General features: G+C 40.7%; 2 protein-coding genes across 3 annotated transcripts; both read right to left on the reverse strand.

Moving 5' to 3' along the window:
• Positions 1 to 2,336: 2,336 nt before the first annotated feature.
• On the reverse strand, positions 2,337 to 4,967 carry LOC133905091 (probable galacturonosyltransferase 7). Its single transcript, XM_062346798.1, has 5 exons — positions 4,675 to 4,967; positions 4,096 to 4,402; positions 3,879 to 3,929; positions 3,240 to 3,791; positions 2,337 to 3,070 (listed from the first exon to the last, which is right to left on the reverse strand). Exons 1-5 carry the CDS (start codon positions 4,848 to 4,850, stop codon positions 2,789 to 2,791), a joined length of 1,368 nt encoding a protein of 455 aa, XP_062202782.1. The 5' UTR covers positions 4,851 to 4,967; the 3' UTR covers positions 2,337 to 2,788.
• Positions 4,968 to 7,564: 2,597 nt separating this feature from the next.
• LOC133905553 (pentatricopeptide repeat-containing protein At4g18975, chloroplastic-like) lies at positions 7,565 to 11,840 on the reverse strand. Of its 2 annotated transcripts, none has more exons than XM_062347371.1 (8): positions 11,528 to 11,840; positions 10,671 to 10,692; positions 10,468 to 10,581; positions 9,195 to 9,338; positions 8,896 to 9,108; positions 8,579 to 8,783; positions 8,064 to 8,167; positions 7,565 to 7,965 (listed from the first exon to the last, which is right to left on the reverse strand). In XM_062347371.1, the coding sequence occupies exons 1-7, from the start codon at positions 11,716 to 11,718 to the stop codon at positions 8,076 to 8,078; spliced, it is 981 nt and encodes a 326-aa protein (XP_062203355.1). In that variant the 5' UTR covers positions 11,719 to 11,840; the 3' UTR covers positions 7,565 to 7,965; positions 8,064 to 8,075. The 2 variants fall into 2 exon arrangements, with proteins under 2 accessions (XP_062203355.1, XP_062203354.1); XM_062347370.1 differs by having other exon boundaries at positions 9,183 to 9,338.
• Positions 11,841 to 12,315: the final 475 nt, after the last annotated feature.

Consider the following 12,315-nt stretch of genomic DNA (forward strand, 5'->3'; position numbering starts at 1 on the left):
ACCCTGCGGTTATCTTGCTGCTGCTGGCTTCTAGCGGTTTTCCTGGGTTCCATCTGCCCAAGAGGAGAGAGGGGAAGCATAAGCTGAGAGCAGAGAGGCTAGGGTTGTTTTGTTGAAAACTCTTTTTAAAGAAAGATCACAAGGCTTCAAGCCTTGCTTTGCACACAAGGGAAAACACATTCAAGGCAAACAACACACAACGAACTAGCACAACGAGATCGATTAATATGAAGGGAGGGCTACAACACTAGTGGCTATTATACCTGACTGCGATATAAGGGGGAGGGGGGCATACATAGGCGTAACTTAAGCTAAAGTCGGACCATGATGCTTGATCCCACTTCTTCCGGAGCTCTAGGCTTTAGAGGGACCGGTGGGATCTTCATTCTCCTTGGGTAGAGGGTTGTCTGGTGGGGTGAGGGGGTGTGTTCATCATCATCTTCGGCGTCGGGGAATTGCTGGGTCAACAGGAGTGGTGCTTCCTCGTTGGCAGCTTCATGAGGGGTGGGTGGTGGTGGAGTAGGAACTGATTCTAAGAACTTCCTCTTGATGCTCCCCATGGGGCAGATAGGGAGTCCTTCAAGCAATGGGTGACTTCCTATTCCTGGGAGATGGAGGGTCCTCTTGTTGGCCCGACCGATGAGGTAGGCTTCACCGATCAGCTTATTGTGGCGCTCTTCTGCTACCTTTGATGCTTCCTCAATGGCCACGATGCGACTTTCAGCTTCTATAGCTTGAGCTCGTGCTTCAGCGAGTTGGACACGTAGGGTCCTCCCACGTGTTTCTACCTCTTCGGCTCGACGGATGCAACTCTTTAACTCTACTGCCTGCTGGTCATATAGCTCGTCTGGGGCCAACAGGTAGCGAGTCATGGCCACCACGGTAGGATCGGTTTTGCGCATCCCGAGGCCTTCCAGGGTCTTCATCCGTGCCATCCAGGTGGGGCAATTTCTTTCTATTGGGGGAAAGAACCTTATGGATGTACGACCAATGGGCTTCTCATAGATCTGGCAGAGGTGACGCATGGCCTTGCTGGCAATAGCTTGGTAGGTGTCAGCAAACCTAAACCCTGTGGTGGTCACATTCCACGGCATCTTGTCGGGGTAGTCTTCACTGGCTCCAATGTGGATGGTGACTTCACAGCGCTCGGTGTCGTATTCTTCATACTCCCTACCAACATACTCTGGGTGTTCCATGATACCCAACCTGGCCATGGCAGCGTACATCATCTTTGGGAAACCGAGGTTGTCCAAGCAGTACTCGGTTACCCAACCTTGATCTTCCATCTGCGAAAACAGGAGATCAACACTTGTAAAAAGGGTTTTTCAAAAGAGTAGGGAAGAGCAAGAAGCTTTTGTAACATAGTTTTTAAGAACATTTTCACGTCCAGGTTTATAGTCTCATTCTACAATCAAGTATGGCTTTGATACCACCTGAAGCGCCCTGGATTATACTCGGTGCTTAAAACCATTATTATACCAGTCCCTAGATCAGTCGCTAGTAAATAAGAGTCTTACAATAGATAATATCTCAGTCATACACGCGGGGAGTGATGATTAAGACCCACCATCCCAGAAGTACATAAGGATTCCAGCGATCAACAGAATCCACGTTATCAGAGAGCACAACAGAAACAACATGGTGACACGCCCCTTGCTTATGCTTTCAGAGGACGATCCGAACTTCACCGAAGCAGACGGTGAGGCTGACGAATAGGTGTCGGTCACGTCCGCACTCGAGTTGCCTGCGGAGTGGCGTGTCATCATGCTGTACCAACCCCTTGCTTATGCTTTCAGAGGACGATCCGGACTTCACCGAAGCAGACGGTGAGGCTGACAAATAGGTCTCGGTCACGTCCGCACCTGAGTTGCCTACGGAGTGGCGCATCACCATGCTGTTCTTGTTGTGCTCTCTGATAACGTGGATTGTATTGATCGCTGGAATCCTTTATGTACTTCTGTAATGGTGGGTCTTAATCACCACTCTCCGTGTGTATGACTGAGATATTATCTATTGTAAGACTCTTATTTACCAGTGACTGATTCAGGGACTGCTATAATAATATTTTTAAGCACAAGGTATACCCGAGGCGCTTCACAAAATTACCATGTTAATCATAAAAAAGAAAATAATTTAGACCATTCATTGTTATGAACATCTAACGGTCTAGATTAAACAAGAGTCCATATCAAATACGATTACTAAATAGTTACATTCAAAATAAAAATTATAGAAAATTAGTAGTTTGATTTTCGTAAGGTCCGAGAAGCTAAATATCTAAATAAAGAATCTAAATAAAATAAAATTATTTTTTAATCAAATATTATCATGATAAAATATTACAGTGGACTAACCTATTAACATGGGTCTCCTTACTAATTTAAAAAAAAGAGAAACATGCACCAACATGTCCTAATCTGCGTCCAACTCGTGCTTATTGCTTAATCATGTCCGGTAACAACTAACAACTAAACAGCAAGCCCTCTTCAACATCATTCTTCCAAGGTCTTGCTCTTGGTCAGCATCGGCGAACTCGCCGACAGGCTACTCGTACTCTCGCAGACATCATTCTTCCAAGGTCCTTCTCACACCTTAGATGCCAAAAATTGGCCGATTTTTGCAGAAAGCATTTCAGTTTATCCTCCTTTTGCGGGAGCATTGTCTTATCAGAGGTATTTGATTCATCATAACCATTTCCGCTCATCGTAATTCCTTTGTTTAAGCAAGTTCATGAGGTTTGTAGCTCAAATGCCCACAAATGCAGTGTTTGGTGCATATCATGTCCCTGTTATGAATGAATATTGCATTCTGTCATGAATCTCTCCCCATTAGTCATGTACTTCCTCCAATATCTCTTGTAATTGTGTATCCCCAAATCTAGCCAAGGTTTCATGACACCATTGTAGTGCAGAGTAGCAGCCTTTTCTATATCGACGCGACTAATTTCATAATCATGTCCAAGACCTGATTGGATCCATGAGTCTTCCAAAGGATATCTCAGATCTTGAAAGGCAAGTAAACTTACAGGGAGTGCTTTGAGTCGCTGTGATGTCAGGCTGTTCTTTTGCAACTACAAAAAGTAAAGGTAAAATCAGACAGCTGCTATTTTCTAGACATAATTAAGAATAGGACTACGGCTACAACCGGAACCACAATTTTTTCCTGTGATAACAAATTGATAATTTAATATGCTTCCCTTTGCATAGGACCAGATGAGGAATGGTGAGCGCTATATTAACCTTTTGGAGTAACTGATCATACAAACCAGTAATGCGGCGGTTCCTCCATTTTTCCAATTCAATAATATTCAGCCCAGACAACCACAAACATGCATTGGTGTTGAATCTATGTTCCGCAATATACGCTCTCAGCTGACCTAATCTAACTCCACAGAACTGGGCAGCTCCAATCACTTTATCACCCATGTTGAGGTTCCACAGAAATGACAAGTCCTTCTGAACAATCAAATCATCATCCAGAACTACTACTCTATTCAAGCTAGGAAGAAGGTCAGGCAAGAGGAAATGTGAATGGCCAAAAACAGATATGTACTCGGTTTTCATCTGCCTGTGGGAAGGTTCAGAATGATTATGAATTGTGACACGGAATTCCTCTGCAGGCCATAATTGTTGCAACTCAAGAGAATCTACATCCTTAGAGAGCTTCTGGTGATCCTCAATGTTAGTTACATGAACAGTTGCCTCCAAGTATGAATTTGTGTCAAACCAATGCTTCATCGCATAAAAATTTTGCGCATCAGTGAACAAATGGAAAACAATGCTGCCAGAATCCTGAAATGTGTTATAAGACATAAGTTGCAATCATATGAATACCTCAAAACTCAAAAGTTTTTCAATCGTTTGGAAAGAACTGTATACCTGGGAGTTTATAACTGTTGAATTAATAGTGGTTGAAGCTGCAAGTACGTTGGCTGTTGCGTGGTTGTTTTTAGTTTCCTTTTGCCGGAACTGGTCCTTCCTTTTTCTGGCACTAAGTTGTCTCGCTTTTCCTTTGTAAACCTTCTTTTACTCCTAGTCTAATAAAATCGGCAGACCTCCTGCCGTCCTTTCTAAAAAAAAAAGCTGCAAGTACGTTCCTGGAAAATATTACGCAGTGATGGAAGGTAGGACTTTCAAGCTTCTTCTTATTTAACTGGTCCATGCGAATTGATGTGGATTTGAAATATTCTACTGTCAGTCTCATGTTCAAGCAATGGTGAGTTTTCGGCATAGTCTGGACACCAAGATGATATAGAAATGCACTCTGTCTTGTATGGAAATAAGCTTCATCTTCAGTTAGATCAAGTAGCTGCCTAAGTTTCCGTTCAACATTTGAGCAACCTACTTCACAAGATTTGGCTCTCTCAATTGCGCGCTCCATTTTCTCTAGCTTCTTTTCAAAACTGAAAAGAGTAAGAAGCCATTGCCTTCAGAAATAATTACAGGACAGAATAAATAAAAAGAATTGCAATGCAATATTTATAAAAGTAGTCACGTGCAACAGAATTGTCTATGCTACATACATCATGGCTTGAAGAAAAGCAGACATTGAATTAACGCAAGAAAAAAAACCAATGTTAATGAATTGCACTAGGCACATATTAATCATTTATTAAGTGCACAAGTTTATGAAAAACAAAAAAATATAAGATTTTAAATCTAAGATGAGACTAACAATGGTGGAAGATCAGCATCTGCAATGGCGTCACTGAGCATGCGTTCATGTTCTTGGATGTTTTGCTTCAGTTCACGTGTAAACTTTTCCTGGTTCTTCAGTTTTGCAACACTAGGATAATGAGCTCTTGCCATAAAAAATTGATCTTTAAGCTTCTTCACAATAGCATCTTTCATTGCTTCCTTATGTTCAACAGACCAGAGGCAGTAACTTCCATAATCAAGTTCACAGGAATTGGGATTCTCCTCATGCACTGTCTCTTCACCATGGTTCTCTTTCCCATTGAGAACAGTATCCTGTCACAAAACAAATTCTGTTTCCTATGATATAAAAGTAAAAACAGTTCCGAAGGATCCACAAGTAAAAAAATATCTGGCCTTATTTTTAAAGCACAGATCATCACAGGAGTCGCATCCTGCACCATCAACTAGAAAAACATTGTGAAAAATATTTGAACTAACAACGTTTGGCCCTTACTATAAGGGGTTTGTTGAAGAACTAACGATGAATACATATATGTTTATGTCTAATCAATATGTATTATAAAACATTATGTGTAACACCAATTTCACCATTAAGGAGTATTTGATCAGTACGTCCTCAGATGTGGGGAGTTATACTATGACCTCCTAATACATCTCCAAGGACCTAAAAGAACTCTTATGAAGTTCTTCAGTAAATTTTTCACCATGGATAAATCTTAGTAAAGGTGAAAAACATATAGTAAAATCATAACCGTCCATTCGTGATCCGACGGATGCGAAAATGCAAACTGCAAAACACTGTAACACCTATGCAGATCCGAAGTGGAGCAACTGGACCCCCTTCTTTCTCTCCCTCTCCAACTTTGCTTTGCTTTCGCAGTTTTTCTCTGAGCAATATGTCGTCGCTGTCTCATCGATCCTATTAGAGCATGTACAATGGTGGTTAGAGTAGGTGTTTAAAAAAAACCGTTTTTTTCTCTCATTCGTAATAGCACATATGCTTAGACGAAAAGTAAAATACTTATTTAAATATTACTGTTTATATTAATAATAATAAGATAGTTACTTACTTATAGGGATATATAGTTTTTTATATTAAAATTACAATATATATATATATGTTTAATACTCTCTTTACTTGAAGACCTAGCTGCAAAACAAGCCTAGTAGCAGTAGAGCTTATCTGCCTGCTCTCCAACTCGTACATATACAGTACTGTTTACTGATGTATTTTAATCTGTGCATCAGTTGGACGCAGAAAATTCACAAATAATAAAGATTCGGAGGAAAGAAGTCATTCATTTGGTGTTGGTGGTTGTAGCAGAAACGGAAAAGCGAACAGAAAGGAAGAAAAGAGAGACGGAAATGGCAGTGTGGTAGACTTAATACTAGCTCAGCTGATTAGAGTGGGGATTTAGACCGTGTCATTCTTAGACGGTTCACGGCACGAGTTTTGGTATGCTACAAAATACGGCACGACATGAAATATTTCCAACTGGATCAGCACAACACGAGGTTTATACCATGCTTAAGATCTTGATATGATGGACGTGCTGGCATGACACAGAAATGACACGATATAATTTGTATGACTATTTTCTCGTATTTATTCTCTAATCTCTCTGATATAAAATGTGAGGCACTAAGAGAGATGTATGAGCATAAGAGATATAAATGTGAGATAATAAGAAATAAATATGTAAATATTGTTTGATAATATAAAACATATATGAACATAAGAGACACAAGTGTGAGATAATAAAAGATAAATATATAAATATTATCAGGTAACATAGAGCAAGGTCATGCCTGAATCAGCACAACATGTCGACAGCATGGCATGTCGAGAGCTGTGATTGAATATTTCTGAAATTGACTCGTGCTAACACAAAACTGCACGATAAACTAATCATACTTAATAAGTATGGTACGAAGTGATACCAGACACGATAGACCGAGCCGTGCCGGCCAAGTCCCAGCACTACAGCTGACCACATCGTTCACTTGTTGCCGTCCTGTCCTGACTAAGCAGTAGAAACCAGTATTGACTTGCTTCTTTCACTGTTGCCTTCTTGCATTTCCGTGCACCATACCATACCATGATCATAAGAACAAAAAAAAACCAAGAACCACACCGAACTGAGCCTCTTGAATAGTCTCGACCTTTGTAAAGCAGTCAATTTAAGCTACTGCAAAACAGATTTCCCAACGAGATGAGATTGGAGTTGATGATTATCACGTTGGTGCAAGAATATTATTGGCTGACGAGCAAAGCTGAGAAGAAGCCATGTCCAAAAGGGCGATGCGATGCCGAGAGGCAAGCGCTTTATATCATGGAGGACCAAATTCACCACAATCCTCCCCTTGCTTCCATTATGCAAAGCAAAACCACAAAAGCAGAATGCTCCTAGGACTAACTTTGGCCATCCACAATCCCCATTATGCACAAAAAGGTAATAATAATAACCTCAGCTCCTAACAAAACTAGAGCTCAGAAGCCAAAACTAGAGGTCGGAATCAAGGACCTTCCTTGAGACAAAAGCACCATAACCATATCCACAGCTCTTGTCAGGTTGGGCTGAGACCAACAAAACATGCTGCCTTCAAAGTTTCCAATGTATGTTTCCATTGGCCCGCTTTGTCATGAAAGCAGGATACAGTCATTGCTTTAGCTTACCACTCCACTTGTTATCATAACTACCCAGCTTCTTCTTTAACATGTAGTTATGTTTCACTATTAAAGGTTTGGCACTACTTTAACACCATAAATTTCATTAGCTTATGGATTGGATTAGATGGTGTACATTTCTAGTAAGAAACATTGCACACAAACTGAAATCGAACAGAAGGTACAGATTTGATAACAGTGAATTTGTGATACATAGTCACAGGGCGAGATAGAAAAAAGAAATGGAAACGCCAACACTTTATTAGTAGGAAAAGGAACCCAAAAATTTCAGTTTTATTTACAAATACAAAGATAAGAGTAACTATTGGTGGCAGTGGGATAGATACTTTTGGCCTAAGCAAGCGGAGAAAAAGAAAAATCAGATTAGCGCCAACTATCGATAACATCAGAAATAAATGAGACGGCATGTTGTCAAATTAGGTTGGCACGCACTATTGATTGCCTCAGCTAGACAGCTACTTAGGGAAAACCTTTGCTGAGGGCATGGCGATCGCTAATGTTGGCAGCCTCTGGTTCTGGTCTGATCTGAAGGCTTGCTGAGGGCATGGCGATCGCTAATGTCGGCAGCCTATGGTTCTGGTCTGATCTGAAGGCCTTATTAGTGGATCAGTAATGAATCTGGAAGGAGAATAAAGGAACAAGATCAAATGTTTGAGCAGCAGCTCTGAGAACTTAATTGTAAATTAAAACTCAGCGACTGCAGTACTTTACATTACCTCTTATCTTGACTAAATGGTCATGACAGATTCCTTATCTGAAGGGCAATCGTGATGTGGCAGATTTTCAGATGTTTCCATCTTGCTTTGTGTGCTGCCATCAGCTGAGAACAGAGTAATAATGTTGTAAGTTGCAGTGTCCCAACAAATGAATTGAATTCTTGCAGCCTGATGAATATTCTAAACAGTACAGAGTGTTCGTCACAGATCCTCTCAAAACAACAAATGTTTAAGTTCTGCATCTGGAAAGAACAGAAATTTCACATGCATAGCAACAAATGAATTTAACATATTTTGAAAAAAGATCGGAAAGATGCAATTAAACAACAATTTCTCAAGAGCTAGTACTATTAGACCTTGATCATGTCTCGCTGAGATGGGATGCACAAGCCAAACGGAAAGTTAGTTTCTCATATACGTAACGTGACATTGATAAAAACACGTCACTTTCGCCCTGTCAGATTTGCTGCAGCATTGTTGGGCAAAGAAAGGGGTACAGGGGCCATATGACTAACCAGCTGTCTTGTCCATATCAGTCTTCTTCAATTTAGAGCCTTTCTTTCGATCATTTCGAGATGGCTTGTTGTATAAATCCTTGTGTTTGTCAAGCAAAGCTTTCTTTTCCCCTATTAGTCCAAGAATTTCGTATGCATCTTCAACTTTCCGTATAATATCCTTGCTTGGAGGTTTACGACCACATGCTTCAAGTTCTTTGAAGAGCTAACTCATAAGAAAAGGCAGGGAAAGTCATTCACATAGTTATGTCATCACATGAAAGTACGTAAAAAATAATCTAAGCCGAATTTAAAGTTATGGAGTTTTAAGTCCATACCTTCACGAGCCTGTCTAGCATATTATTTCTGTAGTAGATAGCCAATATAAGATGGCAGAAACGCCAAGGAACTGAATGCAGGTCATGGGCTATTTTCTTTTGCCAGATTCTATGTGCTTCCTCAGCTCTATTATCCTTCTCAAGTGCACACACTAATAGCTCGTATGTTCTCATTGTATTTCCTTGCCCTTTGCTCAGCATCCATTTTATCACCTGAGTATGTAGTTGGCCGAAGTTTAGTTCACAGTGTATAAAAAGACAAATACAATTGAAATCAAGCAATTTACAATATACGATACTTGGACAATTCTATGCCACTGTTCCTCCTTTTCAAGGGCTGTAAGTGCTTTCTTTAGTGAGGCCAGAGGAAAATCCTCCTCAAAGGCAACCCAAGCATCAAGGGTGTTGTAAACAACTTCTTTTGAATCTTGGAGGTCAAGGAGCTGCAGTTAGAAAACACGGTGGTTAGTAATTTTGTTGCACTGAGCAATAGCAGTAAATGCTAAATGGCTGCGATAAAAAAAAATCTTCTTGAAAAATTTCAAGATGACAAGTCGTGTCAATTTATCCATACTGTACAAGAATGAAGACTATAATTTGAGCACCCAGGTAAATTCGAAAAGACCGAGGCATCATTTTGATCTTCAAATACAAGGAGGATATGATCCAATTTGTCTTTCAAAGCAAGAGACAAGAGGTGCTCGCATAACCAACTTTCCTAAGAAAACAATTCATCATATTGTAATGAATTAGCTGCTATTTTTCTTTTGTCGAAATTCGAAACCAAGGAAACCGTGCGAAAAGTGAACTCACTAGTCACTACCATCATGTAGATGAATGAACGCTGTGTAAAATGTACCATACAGTTTATATCAGATAAATAACAAATGGAATTACATGCATGCTAGAAAATGTTGTCAATGTGTTTTCCATTGTTACCTATAATTATAAAAAAAAAATGGTTGTAAACGCATGATTAGTGTGATTCAGCTAACACATAGTTGTCATTTGAAACGTGATATAATAAAATCATATAAGGTAAACAAACGATTCCAAAACTAGCTATACATAGAGTGTTGATAAGAAACTTCCGTTTCTCCGCCGATGACAGATTTTTTCCAATTGGCCCTTGTTTCAATTCCCCTGTGCTATTTTGTATGCGATCAATTATTATGTCATTATCCTGTGAAACAAAGACAGAGTCTTCAATCCCCATCTTATATAACTCCAGGGGGTTGTGAAGCTACCCACCAACCACAAAAATCGTAAGAGAGAGAAACAGAACCATTACACCAAAAAGAAGGTAACTAAAACTGCGTTAAAAGGTCATAGGGAAGCAACTAGGAAAATGTGCAAGGAATTGTTGATTATTTGTGAAAAAGAAAGAGAAGTGAATATAGAATGGCATCTAGTTTGAATGTCAACTACACTATTTGACATGCCGAGCAACTAAAAAAATTATTTCAGGTTTCAAGGATATCTGAGTAGTGATCAAACAGAAGGACCGGAAACATGAAATAATCACAAAGATAAATAGAAATATTAAAAACAAAGTCATAGTATTGTGGGTACCTTCGCAAGCGTAGTTGGTTTCGATTCCTTTTGCTGATGTACTCGACCACTGGTAACCCTATTATTAGTAGCGAAATCTCTGGTAGTATGCTTGTTACACTGACCAGGTATGAGCTGAACAGATAAATCAGAGGTGCAAATAGTTTAGAAGTAAAAGGAATTAAGGAAGGGCAAGTTCTTGCTTAGGAAGCAAAGGAGTGTACCTCGATATGTGAACTCCAGAACCTGCACAATGTAAATAAAGATGGAAAGGTTTATCCTTAAAGAAAACACAAACTATGAAGCTAGAAAATAAGAAAAAACACTTATGCCAAAAGGTTTCAATTTATAGTTCGACAATCCAATTGAGAAATGTAATTTTCATTGTCAGAAATATTGACATCTGGCAATGAAAAACTACTGTTCTATCTACACTAGTAAGTACCTCAATCTCGGAATACACAACTCTGTTTCCTCAAAAAAAAAATCCGTTTCTTTGTAAACTCTGAACACCTACTGTGGCACCAGCTACTTGTTTCAAGAATTAGTGAAGGCAACACTAGGTAGATAATTGTTGCATTTAGTTTAACAATCTAAAAGAATTACCAAACTAGCAGTAGCAGGAATGTCCAAATTCGAAACAAGAGTGAGAAGGTAAAGAAAATGAGAAGGGGGAGTTCCCGGTGGTAACTCCAATTTGCATTGACATCACAACGAGAAGGCGTCAAATCGGAGTTTCAGCATGCGTAGAGATAAACAAAAAACATAGAGCATTCGCTACAAGCTCGCCATTAAGCATTTTTTTTTTTTTTTTGGCCAAACCTCAAATTTGTGATTCCATGCTGACACTCGCACAACCGTTGCACACTGCCGCCTAAGGGCTAAACCAGGTACTAGCAATAAAGAGAGATTGGTATCAACCATCGCACACGCTAAATCCCACTTTGTGGACTCGCAAAGGGAGCAAGAAGAGAAAAAGCACGATGATTTGAAGAAACGCGGGACGGAAGAACGAAAGGGTTGTGGACTTGTGGTAGGGGTTGGCAAGGGAAGGGAAGAGAAGAGAAGAGAAGGAACTCACGAGTGGAGGGGGACAGGATCGCAGGGGGCGTTGCGGGTGATGGTTAGGCGGTGAAGGGTGCGGAGGGATCGCCGGAGCATGGCGGCGGCGGCGGCGGAAAGCGCCGTACGTCTCGGCTTGGGAAAAGCCCCGTAGGCGATTCGCGAGGGATGGGCTTCCGGAAGAGATGTAACCAGGGCTCGCCCGCCCATGGGCCTCCAGTTCCGTCGCCGGCGTTGTTATCACCTTCACCTCGCTGCAACATCGGCAGAAGCAATCACAACGCAACGACCCAGTCACAACCAATCGAAGAACAATCATATCATGCACACTGACAGTTCTATCACAATTCCAGCCACCAAAGCTGACTAAACATATATTGTTGACACTGATCTCCGCCACAAGAAAACCCACAACAAAATGAAGCGAATATATAGGTAGCAAACGATCGAGTTCACCAGCTAGCAAGCATACTTGTCCGCCATGAATCACCAAAAGGAGGGAGGGAAGGTGACCGGATCTTGCCGGAGGATCCCTATGAGCGTGCCATGGCCCGTTTCTTGGCCTGGTTAAGGTAAGAAATTAATTTACAGCTCTGTTCCAATTCTAATCATGGTCGTTCCAGCCTATCCATCCATCGTGTACTTAATTTGGAGACATGAAACATGCACATATACTTGCAGCTCTCTCCTCCTATCTGGAAGTGGTTCACCACCCAAGGGCAAGAACAGGAGGACGCATATGCAGCTGCCATAGACCAGCTGCTGGTTCTGGAGAAGGAAATCCGTCTCCGTGGAAAGACATTCTTT

The sequence above is a fragment of the Phragmites australis genome, chromosome 22 (assembly GCF_958298935.1).
Source record: "Phragmites australis chromosome 22, lpPhrAust1.1, whole genome shotgun sequence".
Taxonomy (NCBI): Eukaryota; Viridiplantae; Streptophyta; class Magnoliopsida; order Poales; family Poaceae; genus Phragmites; species Phragmites australis.